This window comes from Fomitopsis serialis (assembly GCF_022376445.1).
Source record: "Fomitopsis serialis strain Sig1Antser10 chromosome Unknown B0H18scaffold_95, whole genome shotgun sequence".
In the NCBI taxonomy this organism is placed as follows: Eukaryota; Fungi; Basidiomycota; class Agaricomycetes; order Polyporales; family Fomitopsidaceae; genus Fomitopsis; species Fomitopsis serialis.
Genome location: NW_025955055.1, coordinates 60,806 through 83,495, shown reverse-complemented (window position 1 = coordinate 83,495; position 22,690 = coordinate 60,806). Strand labels below are relative to the sequence as shown.

General features: G+C 52.0%; 5 protein-coding genes across 5 annotated transcripts; 2 read left to right on the top strand and 3 right to left on the bottom strand.

Moving 5' to 3' along the window:
- Nucleotides 1-120: 120 nt before the first annotated feature.
- B0H18DRAFT_1123320 (uncharacterized protein) lies at nucleotides 121-1,616 on the top strand (the record flags this gene model as incomplete). Its single annotated transcript, XM_048034675.1, has 7 exons — nucleotides 121-156; nucleotides 222-349; nucleotides 401-522; nucleotides 591-703; nucleotides 757-966; nucleotides 1,020-1,280; nucleotides 1,335-1,616. 7 exons carry the CDS (start codon nucleotides 121-123, stop codon nucleotides 1,614-1,616), a joined length of 1,152 nt encoding a protein of 383 aa, XP_047888645.1.
- Nucleotides 1,617-1,959: 343 nt separating this feature from the next.
- On the bottom strand, nucleotides 1,960-2,718 carry B0H18DRAFT_1086946 (signal transduction histidine kinase; the record flags this gene model as incomplete). The annotated part of the gene is made up of 3 exons (XM_048032117.1): nucleotides 1,960-2,236; nucleotides 2,296-2,438; nucleotides 2,485-2,718. The coding sequence occupies 3 exons, from the start codon at nucleotides 2,716-2,718 to the stop codon at nucleotides 1,960-1,962; spliced, it is 654 nt and encodes a 217-aa protein (XP_047888644.1).
- A 280-nt stretch (nucleotides 2,719-2,998) lies between these two features.
- On the top strand, nucleotides 2,999-4,297 carry B0H18DRAFT_938120 (CRAL/TRIO domain-containing protein). Its single transcript, XM_048041831.1, has 5 exons — nucleotides 2,999-3,216; nucleotides 3,264-3,435; nucleotides 3,483-3,577; nucleotides 3,622-3,880; nucleotides 3,938-4,297. The coding sequence occupies exons 1-5, from the start codon at nucleotides 3,053-3,055 to the stop codon at nucleotides 4,190-4,192; spliced, it is 945 nt and encodes a 314-aa protein (XP_047888643.1). The 5' UTR covers nucleotides 2,999-3,052; the 3' UTR covers nucleotides 4,193-4,297.
- A 72-nt stretch (nucleotides 4,298-4,369) lies between these two features.
- B0H18DRAFT_1086944 (uncharacterized protein) lies at nucleotides 4,370-11,613 on the bottom strand (the record flags this gene model as incomplete). The annotated part of the gene is made up of 31 exons (XM_048032116.1): nucleotides 4,370-4,429; nucleotides 4,478-4,628; nucleotides 4,679-4,781; nucleotides 4,829-5,096; nucleotides 5,175-5,284; nucleotides 5,333-5,510; nucleotides 5,560-5,673; nucleotides 5,809-6,047; nucleotides 6,099-6,192; nucleotides 6,242-6,273; nucleotides 6,328-6,468; nucleotides 6,525-6,618; nucleotides 6,672-6,815; nucleotides 6,869-6,979; nucleotides 7,031-7,456; nucleotides 7,512-7,658; nucleotides 7,708-7,903; nucleotides 7,952-8,151; nucleotides 8,203-8,307; nucleotides 8,364-8,522; nucleotides 8,575-8,722; nucleotides 8,788-8,864; nucleotides 8,896-8,904; nucleotides 8,938-9,079; nucleotides 9,129-9,229; nucleotides 9,280-9,687; nucleotides 9,741-10,240; nucleotides 10,264-10,356; nucleotides 10,412-11,205; nucleotides 11,255-11,444; nucleotides 11,535-11,613. The coding sequence occupies 31 exons, from the start codon at nucleotides 11,611-11,613 to the stop codon at nucleotides 4,370-4,372; spliced, it is 5,613 nt and encodes a 1,870-aa protein (XP_047888642.1).
- Nucleotides 11,614-16,559: 4,946 nt separating this feature from the next.
- Nucleotides 16,560-18,143, bottom strand: B0H18DRAFT_1123314 (uncharacterized protein; the record flags this gene model as incomplete). The annotated part of the gene is made up of 1 exon (XM_048034674.1): nucleotides 16,560-18,143. One exon carries the CDS (start codon nucleotides 18,141-18,143, stop codon nucleotides 16,560-16,562), a length of 1,584 nt encoding a protein of 527 aa, XP_047888641.1.
- Between the last annotated feature and the right edge of the window lie 4,547 nt (nucleotides 18,144-22,690).

The window sequence follows — 22,690 nt, the reverse complement described above, 5'->3', positions numbered from 1 at the left end:
GTATGCTGCTGGTCCTTAGCACTTCACTAGATCTGAACTTTTGTGCATCATCGCCCGAGAGATATCTGCGGCGTCCCTACTCGGAGCCGCACACTTCACCCTATAGCTACAAATCAATTCATGTCGTCCCCCAAAGGTCAAGCAGTGAAGGACAAAGTGCGTCGTATCCGGGCCATGAACCTCAGGGAACACGGACACTCACCTCTACCCGACCACTGCAGGGCAACGCCGCCTTCAAAGCGGGCGACTTCCCCACCGCCGTCGGGCACTACTCCGCCGCCATCGTCGCGGACCCCGCGAACCCCACGTACCCGCTCAACCGCGCCGCGGCCTACCTCAAACTAGGCAAGTGCGTGGTCCCTCACCCTCCTTGCCTTCTGCAGCGCTGACGGCCAGGCAGAAACGAGGATGCGGAGAGGGACTGCGACAGGGTGCTGACCCTGGACAAGAAGAGCGTCAAGGCGATGTTCAGGCGCGGCCAGGCGAGGGTCGGCCTGCGGAGGCTCGCGGAGGCGAAGGATGGTGAGTGGCCGGGCTGCCTGCTCCGTGTGCGGTGTGCGGGATCTCATCGCGCCAGTCTCGCGGCGCAGATTTCGAGCGTGTGCTTGCGATTGACCCTGCGAACGGAGCGGCCAAGGCGGAGCTCGAGAAGATCGAGCGGGCGTTCGAGATGGCGGCGAGGACACAGAGCGTGCCGAAACAGGTTTGTAAATGCGTCTATCAGTGCATGTCGTGTATCCTTGACACCTCACGCAGAAACGAGAGCCTGCAGATATTCCGGTACCTCCGCTCGCCTCGAGCTCGTCTGCACCTGCAACACCCCAAAAGCCAAAACGTCGGCGAGTCCCCATCGAGATCGTCGACCCTCCCGCACCGTCCACGTCTAAAACCGCCTCTGTAACTACTGCAAAACCTACCGATGACTTGATGACGCCCGTGTCCTCACGGCCTCTACAACATCTCCTGGTCCTGCATCGACCTCTCCGCCCTGCCCAGCGCCTCAGTCGAAGACCTTCCAGGAAGCGAAGGAGCGCGGACAGCGGCGAGGCCGGGCGTCGGAGGTGGATTTCAGGCCGAACGGGAAGCACACGATAGTCGGGAGAAGGCTGCGAGTCCTCCTGCGGCGCTGCCCTCCGCCTCTCCGCATCACAAAGCCGCGCCTCCGTCGCGACTGCGCCGCGCGGAAGGCGAACGGGGTGCTGAGAAAACCGAAGACACTGTTCGATTTTCGAGGGAGTGGGAGAAGCGGGAGACGGCGGAGGATCGGTGGGCTTGTGAACGTGAGTAGCTTCGTGCGTCTCATCGATGTACTCTGATTGACGGCACTGTCACAGGAGGTATCGCCGACGGCCCTGCCTTCCTTGTTCCAGTCCTCTCTGGAGGCACAGCTCCTCACTGGTATCGTTGATGCCTTACGGGACGTGCTCGAGGCACATCCGGACGAGGAGACGCGCGGACGCGTCCGTGAGTATGTGGTCAACCTTGCACGCGTGCCGCGGTTCAGCACGGTGGTGCTGTTCATGAGCGCGGATGAAAAGAAATCGCAAAGCAAGTCTGGGAGCTGCTCGGAGGAGAGGAAGAGAAGGCATGGGGAGTCAGCTAAAGATGGCCTGTAGAGTATGTCCAGTACGTGGCAATGCTACCATCTTGCCGCATGAACTACGCACTATGAGGAGTGTGCTACATAGCATCTGCAGGAGATCTCAAGATGGGACAGTGAGGTTGTCAGTGAGCCCGGCGATCTGGCGTATCAGATACACGGGGAGGACAGGGATTGGGCGTATAATTTAGTGCGGAGACCCGCTTGCTTGCGATACATCAGCATATAACGTACACCGCGTACATCCTTCTGCCTGCTCCCTCGTCGTCTGCTGCCCAGGGACCCGTTCCCGGCGCACGCGACCGCACGGATGTGCAGCGAGGCGGCCTCGTCTGACGGCGTGGCGGGCGAAGGGGCGTCTACTCGCCGTCGTCGGCGGGGACGGAGTTCTCCTCGTACCACTTCTTGAGCCACGACTCTGCGACGATGTACTCCTTCTTGACGCGGCCGAGGAGGGGCTCGATCTTGCCGAGGGCGGTAACGTCGGTCAGGTCGGTGCCGGTGTCCTCGTCGCGGAGCTGGCCGTAGTGCTGGATGCGCTCACACGAGGCCTGGACGCGGGCGACGCCGAGGGCGGCGGAAGAGCCCTTGAGGAAGTGGCCGAGGGACGAGAGCTTGGTGAGGTCTTTCGCCTTGCTGTGTGTATGTGGGGCGGGTAAGTGGGCTGCGGCGGTGAGAGGCGAGGGGAGACGCACTAGGCCTCGTCCATCTCGTCGAAGGTGGTGTTCGCCTGGGAGAAGTAGGCGGTGACCATCTCCTTGGAGAAGTCGTGCGTGTCGTCCTCGTCGAGATCGAGGATCTGGTGGAAGGTCTCGAGATCGATAGTGCCTTCCGCGGCCTGGGAGGGTGAGCAGCGCGATCGGGGGACGGGGCGGGGCACACACCTCTGTGTCGACGGCATCGACCTCATCGGGCCCGTCTGGGGCGGGCGGGGGCTCGACGGCGGGGGTTGCTTCGCGGCCGGGGGCGAGAGAGGGATGGCGGGAGGGCGGGGCGGGGGTTGCGGCCTTGGACTTTGGTTCAGGCGCAGGGCCGGGTGCGGGGGTCGCGGGGGGCGAGAGGGCAGAGGCGGGTGCGGGGGTGGGCGAGCGGGCCTTGGCTGTGTCCGCTGGGGACATGGCGACGAGGTGGTGGACGGGACGAGGGACGAGGACGGCAGCGGGCGATGGATTATCGCGCCGAGTTCTGGCCGCGGTGGCACAATCCGCCGCCGAGAGCGAATGCGCTCGCCTCGCTCGCCTCCCGGCCACGCCTGCCGTCCCTCTCCAATGACGTCCTCTTACGCGAGCTTCCTCCCATTTCACTTATCCCTTATCCCACAAATCCTCCCTTTCCCCTTTCCGGCCGCTCTTTCGCCCGCCCCAGCCCCGTCCCGTGACACATCACGTGACCGCGCCTCCGTCTCCCGCCCACCGCCGCCGCCGCCGCCGCCTCTCGCTGCTCGCTGCTCGCATGGCCACCGCCATCGCGCCCGACGTCCTCGCGGGCCACCTCGGCCACCTCACCCCCGACCACGACCGTGCCTTTGCTACCTTCAAGGACATCCTCCACAACGCGCACCTCTACGCGCCGCCCGCCGGCACCGCCCCTGCGTCCCACGACGACCCCACTCTCCTGTGAGTTGCCTGCCCTGCTCTCCAGCTCCCCCCTCACGCCGCTGCAGTCGCTTCCTGCGTGCACGCCGCTTCGACCCCGCCAAGGCCCTCAAGCAGTTCCAGGACGCCGAGGCATGGCGTAAACAGCACCGCGTCGACACGCTCTACGCGACCTTTGACCCCGACGAGTTCGAGTCCACCCGCAAGTTCTACCCCCGCTGGACCGGCCGTCGCGACAAGGTCAGTCTCCACGATCCCAACCCCACGCATGCCCTCACGCGTCGCAGAATGGGCTCCCGGTGTACGTCTACCGCCTCGCCTCGCTCGCACCCATCAAGTCCGAGCTCGACGCCGTCCCGCCCCCCCGCCGCTACCAGCGCATGTGAGTCCGCCGTGCTCCCCCGCGCGCGCCGCTCACCCCCGCAGTGTCGCCCTCTACGAGACGATGACCCGCTTCGTCCTCCGCCTCTGCTCCCACCTCCCCCACGCCACCGCACCCACCCCCGTCTCCTCCGTCACCACCATCATCGACCTCGAGCACGTCTCCCTCAGCGCCATCTGGAGCCTCCGCGGCCACCTCCAGGAGGCCTCCGCCCTCGCGACCGCAAACTACCCAGAGACGCTCAGCACCATCGCGGTGGTTAATTCGCCCTCGTTCTTCCCCACCATCTGGAGCTGGGTCAAGGTGGGCCTTCCCATTTCTGTCAGTCACACAGTCTCGGACGCTGAACGCCTCTTGTAGCCCGTCTTCGACGAGGGCACACGGCGCAAGGTCCATGTCCTCGGCAAGGATCCGGGACCCGTGCTGCGCACCCTCATTGATCCGCAGGACCTTCCGCGCCCGTACGGCGGTGAGCTCGACTGGAAGTTTGAGGACGAGCCCTCGCTCGATGAAGATACGAAGAAGGCCATTGGGACCATGCCGAAGGGCCCTGTCGAGTTCGTCGATGGCGAGGTCAGGAAGCCGCCAGCCCCATCGGACGCGCCCTCTGAGTAGTAGAGCTTTCATGCACATACATTCTTGACGGACACTACGTAAATTGTACATCGCATGCGTTGGGAGAGAACAAGAAACGTAATAAGGATAGAACAACATTATAAGAGAGCGAGCTACGAATAGGAACAGCATGGCAAGAAAACAGCAGCAATAGCGTACACAGCATCGTCCGGTGAATCACACAAAGTCGTCTTCAGGTTCAGCAGTCAGTCCATCCTCATTCCACACCTCTAGGAACTGTAAAGGACGTCAGTAAGTCGTGGTGACAAATAGACAGAAGCGTACCCTAGCCCGTTGCGCTTCGACGTCCGCACTAGACAGAAGCGGCGCTGCAGCAAACGGCAGGCGATCCCACAGCAGCGGTCGTTCATGCCGCCGCGTGACGGCCTTGTCACCAGCGGCACTCTTCTTCCCCACTACCCATTTCGCGCATTTCCTGAGACCCTGGTCAGTCGAGATGTCTTACTCGAAGGGTCATGCGCTTACTCCTCTGAGATCCCGTACAACCCCTTCAGATACGCCTTCAGCAGCATGATCATGGCTACAATGACCGACGTCCGCATCAGGGGGAGGGCATCATCCACATTCGCTGCAAGCGGATCAGGCGTCGCCCTCATTAAATGCACGATGACATACTGATTGCGGTCTTGGGTGCCGCGGCACTGCTGCTCTGCGGGGCTACGGAGGCATCTGCCATCCTCTGGTCTTCGTCCTGAGGCTGTGTAGACGTCGGCGCGTGCAGCTGTGCGAGGAGGTGCGACGGAGACAACGTCTCCACGAGCTGCATGCCGGCCGTGGAGAGCACTGCCGTCAGGTACTTCAGCACCGTCAATACCTCCTCGTGCGTCTTGTACTCGAACGCAGCAAAGTTCTCGGCCATATATCGAACGAAGTCGACATCATCCTACTCGCCCAGTCAATTGAGCGGGCCTGCGTATATGAGCGCATCACTTGCCTGTGTCGTATCCGCAGTAGCCTCCACGTCGAACACCTTCACAAGCGATTTCAGGAAGTCCTGCCTGGTCGCTCGCTTCTCACGGACGAGAGTATACCAGCGACACAACAGAGCGATTGGACCAGGCATCCGATAACCTGGGCAGACATGAATTCGGTGTACTCCTGGATACAAAGCTCCCTTACCTTGCACTTGCCCAGGAAGAAGCTTCTTCTGGTAGTCAAACGACGCTCTGGCGCTCACGACAAAGCGAGTGTTCAGTAGCGAGGTGTGTTTACCGTGCAATATACTGTGAAGTGCACTGGCACGACCACTCAGAATAGCGCTCGAGCTAGTCTCCAGAGCCACGATCACGGGGAACGACTATGTCTCAAGTCAGTATCTAGCCCCTTCAATGATCCTCCAGCATTACCTGAAGTGGATGTGCAAGGCCCTGCTTTATGGTGAAACTGAGGATATCCACAGCCGCCGATTGTATTATCGTGTTGGGGGATAGTGCGGCCTGCAGAATGGGATCCAAATAGCGCTGCACGACGGCGGAGCTCACCCTGAAACGAGTCCAACTTCAGTGCTCTGGACTCTGCCATCACTGGCGACTTACCCAGACTCGGCAAAGCCGTCCGTGTTGCCTACCAGTTCATCCATATTCACCATTACCGACGTGGCTGACTTCACCCGTGAGCTCGCTGAGGGTAGTCAGTGCCTGATATCCGCGCAATGAACTGCCAGGCGTACCCTTTTCTCTTGAAGCATGCTTCGCAGCCTCGGATACTAAGAAGTCTTGCAAAATCTTCAGCAGGCGAGTTCGGCCTTCTTCCTCAGGAGAGGAGAAAATCGCATCCATAACCGCAGCTGATGGTTCAGCGGTCATTAACGCGGGTTGCGCACGGAAGAGGAACCCTGACGATCATCTTGAGATTCAACAAACAGTTGAGCATCAGTCATCCGTACCGAGACACTGCAAGATACGGGCGCGCAAGCTCGCGTCACTATGTTTGTGATACAGCTTCAGCAAGTTGTTGTACACATGTTCGGTGATGGGTCCCTGGAAGACACCGTTAGGAAAACTCAGCATGGCAGGATAGGACCAATACCTTTGAGATGGTGTCGATTTCGGCCCGAAGGGCTATAGCGCACTGTAGGTGAACAGCTTAAAGACCAAATCGAATTGCTAGCTCACCTTCATGTTCTACTCTCAATCGGTCGAATGAACAATTTTCGCAGAGCAGCGATACAATGAAGAGCAAGATGGATATAGCACGTTGTTCAGAACCACTGACTGACTGGGCATCTGACTTGGAGAGAGCTTGTTGTAATCGAGCTAGATGGATCACACCACCCATTAGAGAATGTGTCGTAGAAGTCGGAGGGACTTGCCGTTGCATGATCTCAAAAGAGCGACTAGTCGATTAAACTCGTGCGTGATGTGCTCGACGATAGCGCACATGCATGCGACAGTCTCTTGCAAACCCTGTCATGAACGTGAGAGATAGCTCCCAACAACTCCTGACGAACTATCCTCACCGACAAACCGGACATCGGCTTGAGAATCATAGGCTGCAGCGTCAATTGCAACTCTTGTCCGAACTTCAGAGCGGTCTTTGGCATAAATGGTATCGTGACACGGAAGATGCGCAACAGATAGTCAGAGGTTGTCTGCTCCTCAAGCTGTTCATAATAGTCAGACTTGTGCGCCGGATATATATAAAGTACAGACATACTGTGGTAGCGTTTTTCAGGTAAGGCAACAACGTGGCGGCATTGAAGCCGGCAAGCACAGCTGGATATGCCGACGTGAATAGATGAATGGTGCGTACACAGTTGACGACAGTCTGCGCGAAGGTCAGGTATTCCCAGGGTCTTTTAGTTAACGAGGGACGCACAAATTCAGGCAGGTCAGACGCGTCAACAAGCCCGTCTATCAGGACGCCGCAGATCTCGGCATATCTGCTATTGACCAGGGATGCGTCCGCGCTATCCTTATCATGCATGATGGCGTGCAACATGTCCTCCAGAGGTGACTGACGATCCTTGAAGTGGCTAGCCACCCCCATAATAATCGCAACTTTGGATTGCAATTCCGCCCTATCGATTGCTTGCATAGAGTTGTTCTTACTCTTCTGCGGCACCGATCCAAACCAAAGCTCCTCCAAAGTTTTGATAGCGAGGTCTTTGACAGTGTCATCTTCGTCAACCATACGGAGGACGATCTTCACGCATATCTCCACACGACGCGAACGTTCTGTGGTAACCGAGTAATACGACTTCAGGAGCCTGATGACACGCTTACGCACGCCAAGCCCCGTGTCCTGTGAAATTATTCGATGTAAGCGGCGAATAGCAACGAACACTCGAGACACGTACCGCTATACGGTCAACGATCCTCTGAAAGTAGTCCGCTGCAAATTCTGGGGATTCGATCATATATTTCCCTATCAGTTCGACGGCAGCATCTCGGACGGCGGATGAACTGTCCAAGAGATGACTCTCGATTGCTCGCCGAACGTTTGGCTGGATCAGGGGTATTAGTTGCATTATAGTCCAACAAATTATGACTCACAAAGGAAAGGATACGAGGATCGCTCGTAACAATCTGACCTAATGCCTTCAACGCCTTGGTCCGCATGAAGACAGGAGGCGCATCGAGCGCCCTCAACACAGCATTTAGAATGGGCGTAAACGAATTCTTAAAGGTCTGGATGGTGCCAATTTCCTCGCATAGTCGGTGCATACGGGTCGCCTCATCTTGTGAGCCTCTGCTCATGTGTGAGAGCGCTTCATACAGCGACACGATACGAACGTACCCGATCTCAAACACGTCGCTGACGGGGTCTTCCCAAACGTCCTGAAGAGCACCCTTCAGACGTGACCCGAAATCCACGACGACATCTTGATCGGACTGTGAGTCGCGCTCCTCGTCACCGTCAGCAAGTACAGAGGCACAATGCTGAAGTGCAGTTGCAAGTTCTTGACCCCAGACGACAGCTGCAAGCTCCCGGGCACTCTGTACGAGAAACATCAGATGCACGCAATTATACACAAATAGACACCGTACTTCGTATGACTGATCCTCGCTGGTCTTCTTGCACAGGTAGGAAGCAAGCTCCTGATGCGCCGAGATCAGCGCACGTAGCCCTTTGATACTGTGATTCGACAGAAGCTAACAGCGACCCTTAGTAGTTTCACAAGAGAATATTGTCCGCATTTTGGGCTCACTTCGTCCACCGGCCGCAGTTGCTTGACAGTGCCACTCTGCACTTGAGAGGCCGTTGTGCGCAGACGTGCCGCAATGATGCCCAAGTGATCCAGTGCCAGAGTCTTCATGGCCTGGTTGTCAGTCTGTGAAGCAGTCTTCACATCGTCTAAAGAAGCCACCTGAAGGGGTTGGGTTGAGCTTAAAAGCCACACAACAACCTCGAAGGCTCACCATGTATTTGCAGATGATACTGAGAAGTAAACTGGCTGCAGGCCATTCAGGCCAGAACAGGACACACAGCAAGTCGGATATGAGGTTGTCGAAGATGACACGATACTCGGCTTCATTTGAGTTCTTTGTCGTTTTACTTTTGCCTGACCTGATACACCGTCAGTCCAAGCTACTGGAAATGTTGAAGACGCAGCACCGTTGAGTCAGGAATACGACAATTGTTTTGCAGCCTTCGTCGCCGAGTCCAATCCGGACACATACAACCGTAACTCCTGTGAACACGTCAGTTTCTGATGGTCAAGCCTCGCAGCGGGCTCTTACCTCTGTGTCCTGCGCACCCAAAAATGTGTTACCAATCGCGACTGACGCCCCTGGGCGTTGGGACGCCGATACTTCTCGAGACTTTCGCATAGCTTGAACGTCAATTCTGACGTCATGCGCTGAGGTCTGAATGAGCTGCATGAGCAGAGCGGACACTGTCCTGATTGAGCGACCATCACGAAGCCTGAACTGGACTCAGTATACTGCCATGAACCAGCGAGATATTACGATACCGGAATTGCCCTGCTTTCTGCTTGCTATCAGAGAGCTTGATTAACGACGTCAAGATCTCCTCGATAATCCAGCTCCGTTGCTCTTCGTGATTAGCGAAAACCTGGGTGGCGTTGAGACAACTCGTGACACGCGAACGAGCCAGACACTCACACTTCGAATCAACGCTAAAGCATCCAGTCTAAGCCCCCTCATAGCACTGCTGCCCAGCGTATTCAGAACCACGCTCTCCTTCTTGCCTTTCCCTTCGTTTTCGCCGCCATTCTCAACGACGAAGAACGGCCCGATGGCTATGTAGACGACCTGAATAATGATGCCTTCAGACATTGCCAGCCTGTCGGCGTTCACGAGTTCATTAATCCGTGGAATTGCGGCCTCCAGTGTCTGGAACAATTCGGCTAGCTGACGGCGACAGTTGCTTCCGCGGGTAGAGGGGTGCATAACGTGCCGTAGCAATCGCGACTGCGGTCCTCCTGTACTCTCGACGAACGGATACACTATCATTTCGAGTTGATTCTTCACGGCACCGAGACAGGCGTTGATGAGCTCTTCTGAATACAACTATACGCACACAATGGTTAGTCTGCAACCGAGTAAAACTAAGCCTGGCTTACTTGTTTAGGTAGCCTGTCACTGCTCAGTAGCGAGATACAACAGTTCGCCGCCAAAATACTGTCACGGGCGACATCCAGAGACCGATCCAACACTGAAGTGTCGGTCTCGGTGTGATCGACGTTAGCGGGCAGGTCATCTGAGAGGGCAGTGCCACGTCCATCGAATGTCCGCGGAGTTTCTGACCTTGAGTGGGCTTCGTCCATTTGCGCAACGTGATCCTTGCCTTGACGCTTCCTGGGACTGCCATGCATCGAGTCACTCGCTTTCGCGGAAGATGTCTCGAAGGGGTCAACGTCATGGCCCATTCTCGCGCTTCGTTCTAACATCTTGAGGAGCCTCGACAGAGCCGTCATTTCCACATCTGCCATGCGACCCTTCTGTCGATTGGCACCATCGTCTCTTCCCGACGATCGTGACTGTCCTGCGGGCCGAGCCATCTTGGCGATATATTTCAACAGCTTCTGCACGATCTTCGGAGCGAGGAGAGGATGTGAGCAGTCTGTCGTGTAGCGCGAGAAGAACTCTCGGGTAAGTCCTTAGGGTCAGCATCCGGAGACAGCGCGTCTTCGGCTTCGAAGATGTCTTCCAGTAATGCGACGAACTGTTCGAGTGGGGCTAAAGGTTACGTGAGGTTAGATTGACAGTCTTGCGGACAAAGAGGCGAACCAACCTCTACTATCTCGTTCGCCGGTTGTTCTCTTGGCGGATGATCTCGCACCGCTCCTGCTGGTGTATATATGCGTCGGAGGGGAGCTCTGGTCGACCGATTCGAACCCACCGAGGTCCACGTCATCATCGTCGACCTGTCGTTTCCTCTTTCCCGTAGTGGGAGTAGTAGGAGCCCTCGCCGAGACGGAAATTTCCACATACGGATACAGTTTGTGATTGGGATGCGGGGTGCGGGGAGGGACATCGACGTATGGTTGAAGTCTTCCTTTTGGAGTAAGCGAGCTCGCAGGCTTGGAAGACAACCGGTTGGGCTGTAAAATGGTGGACATATGCTGTGACATTTCAGGATCGCCTTCGGTTTGTCGTCGCTTCGATATGGGCGACGCTAAGAGATGGGCAATCTTCCGCTTCCGCGGAGTCTGGGTACCGGGTGTAAGCGTTAGGGGATCAGGACTCTCCGGTTGCGAGGCAGTCGATTGACGAGGTGGCGATTGTGCGCGGTTATACGCAAGTACTGGATCAGCGGGAACGGCAGATTGGGTGACAAAGCCATCGAAGAATTCTGCAGAGTCTGCCGCATTGTATAGGGTCCTTGACGGTTTTGGCGGTGGCGGACCGAGTGCGTTGGCCAGAGATGACGACGACGTTCGGATACCAGGAGGTGGAGGGGTTGGATAAGCGGAGGAAGGCAGTGAATGCTGCAACACAGAGTGTGCGAAGGCCGACGTCTGGTAGCTTGACGCCTGTTGGTACGAGGATGTCCACGGACTTTGCGCAACCTGGTAAGGGTTCCCGCTGCGCGGGTCAGTACAGCAACTCAACAGCGAGATTGGAGAACACGTACAACCCCTGCTCTCCTAGGTGTCTTACAGCATCATTCCTCATAGTCTCCCAGTATCTTCTGTCGTGGAGACTTGCCGCAGAAGGGTCCAAATTCCCGAGCTCGTACGCGTAGTCGGAAGACGATGGCAGATGTGAATGAGAATACGGTCCCTCCGGTCGATGCACATGCGGCTGCACGTAAGAAGGTGGCGCTGCATACAGAGATAGATGACTGAGGTGCCTGGTTACTGTGTGGTTGTCAGATATGTATGACGTCTATTCCGCTGTCGTTGGATACCGACCTTGCGATGAGGGAGTAGTAGAGCCAACAGGATATACAGCTAACAAGCCATGTGCGCCCTGGACTGACGTCGTGGCCATGCGGCTGCCTTGAGATGGCGGAGAAGAATATGTTTGGTCGTACGAGGCAGAATGCGAGTACCAGCCATTGCGGTCCATGTATGCTGCAATGTCGCCGACGAGGACTCGGAATGCGGACGACGACGGCGGACGCGCTTCACTGGAAAGGCCACCGATGGAGCGCTCGTGCCCACGAGGTGGGCGCTCTGTGACGCCGTTACTGTATTACTATATCAGGCCGGGATCTCGGCCACCTTAGCACTCGACGAGCCCTCCTCGCTCTACGTGTGCTATACTTGCCCGGGCTCATGTTGGAATGTCTTCAGAATATAGGAAAATATTGGTCAAGACTTACAACCATTATGTGGAGAGCAGGGTGAGCTGGCCTGACTAGGAAGTTGGCCATTGTAGCGGACCGGTCATAACCATTCACCACACTTTCCTTTTTCTCACTCACCAAAACGGCTGTCTAAGCTGATCCCATAGATGTCGCCATTCTTTAATCTTTGAACCATTTATTTTATTTCTCTTGTGACCACTTAACAATGCTTGAAAATTTGCTAGCTACTTACTCTAGTTAAAAGACTAGGCTTGTATGGTAGTGTTTTTCAGAACCCCAAAGCAGTCCTATAACCTGTCTTTCTCTGTGCGTGCTCTCTCTCCTCTTGTCACGCCACCAACTTCCTTCTAAGGATCACAAGTGTCACACTTTTTTGACACTACCTCAACTCTCTTCCAAACTTGCTTTGTCTTAAAACTCCATCAGGAAAAACACTTTTGCGTGCCAAGGGTTTGGTGATTCTTCAAAGTATTGTCAAGCAGCACCAAGGCTTTGGAAATATTATAAAAACATTATGAAAAACATGCGTGCTTTCAAATGTGTCACAAAGACTTGCCACTCAATTGAACCAATGTAAATGACATCTAATTTATATACTCCATTTGTTGAAGCATTCTCTTTTCAAAATCATGTTCAAAGAGAGTCATAGACTGTATAACCAGTCATTAGTAAGAGGTTGTTCTTGCTCAAATGACCGTGCTCCAAGTCTCAGTGGCCCCATGCAATGATATAAGAGGTGGCACATGCCAGTCATGGTGTAGTAGACCCTAACTATTTGTGTACTAGTACTAGTACTAGTATACTCTCTGGGACCCATCTCTCCAGCTGACCAGCTCGTCCAGTGCTTGTGGCACACTTTCGGGTATTGTGCCTCCGCAGTAATGAACAACTCCCAGTGCCACCTGTTCACGTTGCACCTGTTCAGGAGCATGCACTTGCACTCCCAGTGCTGCATGGAGCAGTAGTATCACTTGAACTCGAGGATCTTGACCAGCTTTTGCTCGATCTCATGATCTAGTGCAGAGCAGGGGTAAATCCCTGGATACTCCGAGGTATACCCGCACCCGTACCCGTGCAGGGTATGAACCCCGCCGGTACGGGTATGGGTTTGGGCGGGTTCACACGGGTTCATGCAGGTCAGGGGTACTATTGTCGAGACATTGTAGTAACTCATTATATGTATGCATAACCATCAGTCACCGCGCGCACAGATTTCAGCTCCATCATCAGTCTCCACAACCACAATGCGCACATCGTCATCTTCGACAAGCCCAAGTTGGCTCCAGTCACCGAGGCACAGCAGTGCACGGACTGACTGTGCATCAGGAAAAACCTACATATCTTTCTGGTCTTGTACAAGTACCAGAGAACACTTAAGGGACAAAAGGGCCTAGTGTTTGAAAGTCCAGTCCATGGACTGGAAAAAGACTGGGACTGAACTGGGACTGGCCTTGGAAAGACTGGACTGGACTGGTCAAAGTAGGACTGGTCCTACCCAGTCCATTTGCAGTCTTCCAGGGTTCGGCAAATTGGAGGGACTGGTCAAAAGACTGGTTGCAACCAGTTGTGACTGGTCTTTGGCCACCCCCCTAATATGCTGGTGTACATGGCCAAATGGAAGGTTTTGGGGGTCATAAATAGCAGTAATACATAGGATATGCACAACATGGTGGACATATTAATGATGTAACCTATTTAGGCAACATGTATTGTCCATCTATGCACCTCCACCTATGCCTAATTAGTATGGTAGGTATACCTGTCTCACCCTTACTGACATCACATGCCTTGCCTGTATCAGTCATTATGGACTGAACTTGCTGGGGAGAGGGCCATGGCTGGCAGTACGATCCCATTGGTTTAGACACATTGAGGTGTGAAGAATTCAGTATTTCCCATTTTCACTGTCTAGTTGCTGCCTGGCAGCCCAAATACTCTATGCATCCTGTTTATCTACATTGTTGATTTCAGTGCTCCATCATGAGCAATATTACAATTGAGCAAGTAAGCCACCATGTGTTGTGTGTCATTGCTATATTCATAGGAAACTGTCTGTGAAGAGCACATACTTACACTGAGACTTGCACATGGAATCATTATTGCCTTTGCTCAGTATTCCAGTAATGCCTACTCAATGGTCATGGTATCCAGTCATAATTATCATGAACACAAAGGTTTTCAACCTTTGTGAGATAACTTTTGGTTTCATCTGCTGGCTGACACTTACTTCTTTTGTATGCATGCACAATTCACCACCATATTGCTCTTGTTCAACCACCCTCTCAATATATACAGATTCTCTACTGTGTATTTGGAATGGCAGGTACTCCACCAGATATTACCACAATGCACCATGTGTAATAATACCTGCTTCTTGGACCCTCCCATGATATATACAACACTGTTAAAATGGCACACGTGTTCACTCCTGGGTCTATGGTGTTATTGTGTGACTTTCCATATACCATCAAAGAATCCAGCATGAGTAGCTGACATTTTATGCTAACATGTGAAGGGAAATGTTGCTGCCAATGAGAGTGATCCAAAGTCACTTATTATTGACTCGAGATCTAGAAAAGGTCAGTCAGATATTTGCCTAGAAGTCCACTATAAGTATGGTCTGTTGCTGGTTGCCTAGTGGCAGTCTGAGTGACAGTAGACATTGTACAAATAGACATCATCAATACATGGTACAATCATTCCCTGCCAATTATATCACCCAAGGCTCATTGCGTAACTTGAACAATAGGACCTGGTAACACATCAGCCTATAATATGATGGTAGAGGTTAGATATGCTCCAAGCAATTATCATATGAGGGAATAGAGTTGATGTCATCTCATTCTCCACCATTTGTCTAGCACTGTAGCAACTATGAAGGGCTGGGATGTATGGTAAGTCTGCATGTCTAGTTTCTCACCTCATGACACTGGTAGTGTATACAGTTCTCTAGTAAGAGTAGCAAGTGCACAGTACAGTGTCTCTGTGTCACTTCTAGGATCAGTACAGTGTGAACAAATTCTGGAACCCATATTTGTGATGGCTATGCCATTATACAAGGGACATGCAAAGCAAAGTCAATGTTATGAGTGTTTCCAGCATTGAATGGTACCTTTGTGCTGCAGGTATTCATTGTTGAGTGATCATGGTCCACATAAGGGGCTGAGAAGCCAATTACTAGTTACAGCAAGTAGTACAAGGTGGGAATCATACATAACATTTCCTTGTTTTGTCTGCATTTTCTGAGCCCAGACTCAACAACTAATTCAAACTTTCCAGGTCAGCTACTACATAGTATTCACACAATTCATAGGTAATTGGTAAGCATCACAGGAAACACAAACAATGTCAAAGAATGAGTGTGAGGCATGTGCTTTTTATTGTTCTTTGTTGGATGGTGCTATATTAATATGAAAGTATGGGAAGGCATACTATGTACAGACTCTATGACACATTATATGTGACTGAGAATATACCCAATCAGTTTTTTCTTTACATTTTTGGGAGGCCACAGCACAGCAAATACATGTCACTGATGGGCTTGTGGCTGGCATTCAAGCTGAACTCCAGAGTTTGGCAGCCTGTCTGTTCAGGGCCTGTTGAACTGTTGAACAAAACACAACAGCTTAGGATCCTGTTAAGATAGGCCTCACTCATAATCCGTATCTTGTGGGGCCGGGCTAGGCGCACGTGATCTGGCATACCAAATCGGGAAATAATGTGGCTCGACGCTGCGCGGGTGGTGTTGGACAGTACATGCGATGAATGAGTAGCTTGTCGAAGTAGTGGAATGTAGTGTAGTTTATTGTATATACTCAATGATCTCAGTCTGGGTCCATCTGGTCCAACTCGGTGAAGATCGAGTCGGGAACAACCCGGTGTCCATGGTATTTCTTCCCCGCATATGCGGCCTGCTTGCCATTAAGCCCCTTGCGATATGCGTCCATGAAACGGAACGAACGTGTGCAGAAACTATCAGTGAGTGTCAGATTTAGGTATCCAATAGCTGCATGGACACATACGGACGAATAGAGAGGAGAGGCACATGCTCGAGTGCATCCCTGACATTTGGCTCGAGATCAGCCTCTTTCGATGATGGAGGGCAGCGGCGATAGGTCCGCTTTGCGTGGCCCCAGCATTGCTCAATCGGGTTGAGCTCTGGGTGAAACTTCGGAAGAAACAACACATTGAAGCCACGCGCATGACATGCTTCCTCCACCAAGGACTCGACATCAGCAAAGTCTTTCTCGGAGAACAACATCCGGCGACAGCAGCAATCACTGTGCCCCTTCGTGCACTTGAAGCCCTCACACTGGGCCTTGAGCTTCCGGATCGAAGCTTCCTTGCCTGGATAGCGCTCGATAAGAATCTGGGCCATGCCCTTGAACTTCCCTGCGAGATCGGGGTGCTGAGGATAGACGTCGGGATAGTATAGGCTCTGCGATGTCCCATCTTGGAACATCGCATCGCTCATCTTCATGCGCTGCTTCAGCGGCTTTCCGTTCGGGCCATATACAAGGTTGCTGTTTTGATCATTGACCTTGACATCAACACCGAACCTCTCGTTGCCCGCTCGTGCAGGGCTCGGGCCCTTGGGCATCCTCCGTGCCGAGATTGCATCGTCTGCTCACTTGAGATGTGTCGAGGCATTGTCCAGGACGAAGAGGTGGTCTTCATCAGGATACAGCTTCCGAGCGAGATCCATCGCCTTGCCTAACTGCTCCGTGATCTCCTTGCTTGTGAAATACCCATCTCGTTCCTTCCCTGCTCGAAAGTAGACACGCGCGGAATTGGCTGCGTCATCTGAGCCGAGAAACCCATGGTCTGCAGACACAAAGTCCACGACCATCAACGAGACACCCTCTCCCTTGGGCTGCGGAGTTGCCTTCTCGTCCTTGTGGACCCAATAGGTATGTCGGCGATCATTGGCATAGAAGGTGCTCTCATCGTGGAACCATATGACAAGGCGCCGATGCATAGGACGTGGACCTGCATACGGGATCTCGGTCCCATCATCATTATACACCCGAAGGCGATCATCAATGTCCGAAAGCGCGGGGAGGAAGACATCTTGCCGGTAAGTGACAACATCCTCGCGTTCATGGCCATCGATATATTGACCCTTTGGTCCGACCCCCCAGCGGTAATCCATCCGATCCATCCATCGTTGCGCAGTTGCCACCGACGGAGCCCAGCCATCGAGGTCGTACTTGTCCTGGATCTCAGGTGACTGGAAGAAATGGACAATGTCCATTGCTTTCCGATGTTTTCCGACCCCCTGGAGGTGCAGGTGAGTTTCGGCTGCCAGTTCATCGTCATCCATGATTGACACATTCCATGTGCCATACGAGTTGTACGGCAGGTCTGTGCGATCGGCGATGAATGCACGGCAGTATCCCCGAATCGTCTCCGCTGTCGTGCGACCCTGATCAAATGCGTGTGCTGCATCAAGGGATGCTTTCTGCCAGGTATGTCGGTCGATATCGCGGGTGTAATGCCACAACATGTTCTTCATCATCTCGAGCCTTCTCCGCAGCAGATCATCGCCCGAGAATGCTTTGTGGCCTTTCCCACTCGCACGCCATGGCCGAAGTAAGTTGCTGATATCCTCTAGGGCTGCTTTGGCGTCGTGGATGCTCGGAGCAGGGACATATGGGTGACTCGGGTGAGAGGTCTTTGCTTCCGAGTCATTGCTCACTGGTTGACTAGCACTGGCAGCTTCTTCGTCTTCCGGGACATCCTCAACCTCGACAGCATGGTTCTCACACATACCATCACCTGCAGACCCCTCTCCATCACTGCCTACACCCATGTCAATGTTGTGGGCCTCGGACACACGTTCCTTGGATGGTTCGGGTGAATCTGTGGCTTTCGAACCACTCGCCACCTCAGATTCGCCCCATGTCGGCTGCGCGATCTCATTGAACACCGACGACGAGCTTTTCGCCAGACCTGCCAACTGTTTCTTGGCTTTACCGAGGGTGGTATAAATCCGCTTTGTTTTCGGAGTGACATCGGGATTCAGCAAAGCTGGCTCATTGTATGTCAGCGGCGGTGTCTGCGGTGCTTCGGATGGTCTACATTCGAGTGGTAAGTGCTCATTCTCTGGATTTGGAGACTGAACTTGCTCCTCAGTGACTTTTCGCTTTTTTATTGCATGTCTACCCAGATTTACGATAGCTTGCAGGAGCTTGCGCTTTTTTTGTGGCATTTTACGATGGTTTTCCGGTCATCGAGCGACGGCGCTTGTGCGATTGTTACCTGCGCGCCCTTGCTTAGTCAGAGCGCTACCGTATTTGTGCATCAGTCTATGAGACTCCATCACTTACACAGGGCACTGAAAATTAATGTGGACGGAACTTTGTTAGATAATGTCTATTTGAACCACATTTCGGTGGGAAATTACTTCAGAGTCCCTATTGAGTGCAGAGAATGCATTCGCGAAGTATGCACCCGCCAAAACCGGCATAAGCGCCTAGGGGTATTCGCACGTGATGATACGGGTTATGAGTGAGGCCTATCTTAGGAGTTGCCAGTTCCTGACAATTCCAGGTGATACTGGTGGTTACAAGATATACAAAGACTCACTGAAAGAGTGGCTTATATCAGGCCATGCATGGGAAACTCTGCACTATCATAGGTTTTTTACCACATGTGAGCCTCAATAGTGAGCACAATATGAATGTATAGTACTCCTGGATTTTTCTCTGATTTTCCTGCTATTTATCCAGTACTGCAGAGGCCATCAATGGCCAACTTCCTAAATGGGCAGGAGACTAACCATATATGGCAGGTTTCCATGTCTGCCTCAAAGACTCCCCTCATACCTGTGGAGCTCTCTAGTAAACATGCTTACCAAGATCTGCTCATATGCCTCAGTATCACTTCTCATGGTCAGTACTCTCAAAGATACCTAATATGGACACCCATCAGTATCCATGAAGTATCCCATGGAGAAGGAATATTTGGGTATTTATTTGAGTATTTTTGCGCATTTAATGGGGCTCTAGTAAGAGCTGAGTTAGTGTGGCTGAGAGCCATCAAAAAACTCGGCATGAAGAGCTGAGATTGCTGAGATTGAAAGATTACTTTAAAAAGGAATATTTGTCAGCATCCCAGCCAATGGGAATGTTCCAAAATCCCTTTTGAATGACCGGAGTCGTCGACAGGCCGGGAATTCCGGCCTGTCGACGACTCCGCTTCGGCAACGGGCGCTTATTTGCGCGCTTAGTAAGCGATGTAAGTGTGCACTGTTTCTGCAGCAAAACTGACTTGTTTGGGGCTCAAGAAAGTCCCAGAAAATCGGATAATGTTCTAGAAGATCTGTGGAATATCCCTAAGCATCTTAAAAATAGATAGAACCTCAATACATGGTCATTCAGTAGTGGGAAGTCAACACAGGCATGTTATGACAATATTTCCCCACTCATAGCAGTGCTGTGCACATTCCAGACACACTCATGCTGTGTGGACTATGTGCATGGTCTATACAGGTCATATCAAATGTGTTTCAGAGACAACAACCTATTCATATTTGGAATCACTTTGCAATTGTCCACAGAGGTTCTCTTTTCTGGATTATGAATATATAGGCAAGGCATGCTGGTTATAGACTCTGAGGACTCTATACAGAATCAATTTCTTACATACAGCAGGCATCATGGATTAATTCAATTGTACATAATATTCCCAGATTTTATCAGCATTTTCTGAGCCCAGACTGAGCAGCTGAATGGAAACTGCCATTTTTGGAAGGCCAGCTTCCCTATATAGCAGATCCCAGATGTCAGAGAATCAATGGGCAGTCTACAGGCTTTGATAGAGTCACTTTGAAGGTTAAAAGCAGTGCACTCATGTGTACAGAGGCATATGTGGGTTTTTGAGTTTTGCGAATTGTGCCATAACCACTGAAGTTGATGGGCAAGTCACAGCAGCTACAGACTCTATGACATCATACCTATCAGAGAGAATATTTTGGGGATTTGTTGTATTTGTGAAGGCTACAGTACAGCAGATACATGGACTTGAGAGCCTTTGGCCAAATACAGCAAGGCCAGTCAGAGGCTAATTCCCTTAAACAGCATATTTCAGTGGAGTCTGGGAGACTACACTGCAAGATGACTCGTCCACAGGTCAAAATTTTGACCTGTGGACAAGTGAACCTCACATGGCATGTGGCTGAGCCTATTGCACCAGACTCTGTGTTTCTGCTATCCATCTCCTCCACAAGTACTCAGCATCACACATAAGTCCTATCAACCCACAATGGGACAATAGTGTTATCTAATGTTTTGCTCATTTTCCTGCCATTTATGCAACACTGTAAAGGTGATCTATCATCAACTTCCCAAACAGGCAAGGGATCTACCATATATGGTGATTTTTCATATCTGGTAGCCATAGACCCCTGCATAAGATTGTCAGCCTGTAGGACTCTCCAGTAAGGGCAGTAAATGAAAAACAACATTTGTACATATGCCTCTGCATCACTTGCCTTGGTCAGTACACTGTGAACAAGCACTGGGATACCTAATTTGGACCTCCATACCTGTGTGCAAGGAGCATTGCATGGGAGTCAATATTCCAAGATTTCTCCACATTCAATGTGCTCTAGTCAGAGTCTAGACAGTGCTGCTGACCACATTGGGCAAGCCATCAAAAAACTCGGCTGAGATTGAATGATTCCCTTAGAAGGCAAGGTTTGCCAGTGGTTCAACCAATGACATTGCTCCAAAATCCCTTTTGGGTGACCTGAGTTGCAGAGAAATGCAGGGCTGCAGTTGTATACAAGTCCGCTTCGGCAATGGGCGCTTAATGAGCGCTTAGTAAGCGGTGTCAGTGCAGACTGTTACTGTGTCAAGAGGGCTTGTATAGACTTGAAAAAAAAAGCGGAATATTCAGAAGATATTCAGAATGAATGAGGTCAAATCCTTATAGCCTTCCATGATACAATTGTTGCATCAACTAGGGCAGTATACTCAATAACACAGTGAAATTCACATTCAGGGAGCTCATATAAGCCTATGATCACAGTGTCTCTGCAGCATACAAAGCCTGACATCATAGTAGCATGGATACATATGTATGTATGGCCATTATATATCCCCAGATTGTGTCTATGTGTCTATATGCCAGCTACATGCCACAACTACCATATAGAGTAGGTGTCCTGCCCAAAGAGGAAGTAGGACAAGATGTGGTGCCCATGGAGGTCACAAAAATGCAGAAAATCTGTCAAATATACAGAAGTACCCAATAGGAGAATCTGAGTGCTTGGGATTATCATAGACATCACTACACCATGTAGATGGACTACAACATGTGAAAAGAGGGTCAAATGGCTCATTGTGGCTGATTTTGGCTGTAGTGCAGCACCCACTGAGTTGTACAGTGTCTGAATCACATATGTATGTCATTACAGACATATGGAACACATCTGAGGCACAAATAGGCACTTTGACATCTGCAGAGGCACATGTGGATTTTTTTATTTTGCATTTTCTGGACCAGCCAGCCACTCTAGCTACTCAATAATGATAGTGTATACTCTCTGAATGAAGGGCTATCAGATCAGTATACTAAGTCCATTCACAATTGTTACTAACTAGGGCTATGGGGCAGCCTATAAGTGTGAGCGCTAGCAGTGAGCTGCCTGGCTGCCAGTCACATGACATGCTCACCAGTTGCCATATTGGGTGCCACTCGAAGTGTTTCTTGGGCCCTCACCCCAGGACAAAGCACTGAGCCACAGCATTTGTTTGGTGGTGTTGGTGCAAGTCGCGTCGTCTGGGAGTCTGAAAATTTTGAACTCCGCTAACTGACCATAACAAATGTTAACTATACATGGTAAGCTGGGGGCAAATGACTGTACCTGTGGGAAAAAACTGCCGCATTGGGCGCCACTGGAAGCGTTTCAGGCCTGTCCATCATAAGAACGATACCTTCGTACCTCAGGGATCGTAAATATGATGCTCCCATGGGATACACACTACTGCCTACCATTATATACCATATTACAATAGTACAAGAAGCTTTGTAACCAAACATGCAGACATGATTGCTGAACAAACCAGTTGCAACTGGCAAAAGACCAGTCAGGACCAGTTGGGACTGCATGTGCAGTTGCAACCAGTTGGGACCAGTCTTTGGAGGCAACTGGACTGCAAAGGACTGGTCGCAGTCAGTCCAGTCCCAGTCCTACCATTTTGGGGTCAATCTAGGACCAGTCGCAGTCGCAGTCTTTCCTCTGAGGGGTCAAAAGACTGGACTGGACTGGACTTTCAAACACTACTGTTCACTCAGCATGGCCCTGGATATGGTAAGTCATCGGCCGGCCGACACAATCTCCCTTGATACACAATAGCATCCCTGCTCTGGACCATATCCCTGGCTGAGGGGAGAGTTGATGGTGTTTGCATTTTCCACCGCGTGAGTAAATCCCACGGTTCATCCTGTCCATTATCCTGACTAAATGTTGCAGCCACGCCGAGGTAGTGCCCTTCTGACTGAATGCATACACAATCAACTGGTATTTCTTCGGGCATGTGGTCATGTCGGTGACCCATGAGAACAGCTGAGAAAGTGTGGAGATGCCTGATATGGACGGCCGGCTGGCATTCCTCATACCATTTGATTGATACCTGAGTTGATGTTTTCTCATCTTGCTGTCTTTTGTAATTCATCATGCTGTGCTGCCTACTTCTCACAACTGACTTGCTGGGGAGAGGGCCATAGCTGGCAGTACGATCCCTTTTGTTG

Coding starts and splice junctions, on each gene's coding strand:
- B0H18DRAFT_938120 (XM_048041831.1), top strand. CDS start 3,053: ATGGCCACCGCCATCGCGCCCGACGTCCTCGCGGGCCACCTCGGCCAC. Junction 3,436..3,482: donor GGACCGGCCGTCGCGACAAG/GTCAGTCTCCAC, acceptor CACGCGTCGCAG/AATGGGCTCCCGGTGTACGT. Junction 3,578..3,621: donor CCCCGCCGCTACCAGCGCAT/GTGAGTCCGCCG, acceptor TCACCCCCGCAG/TGTCGCCCTCTACGAGACGA.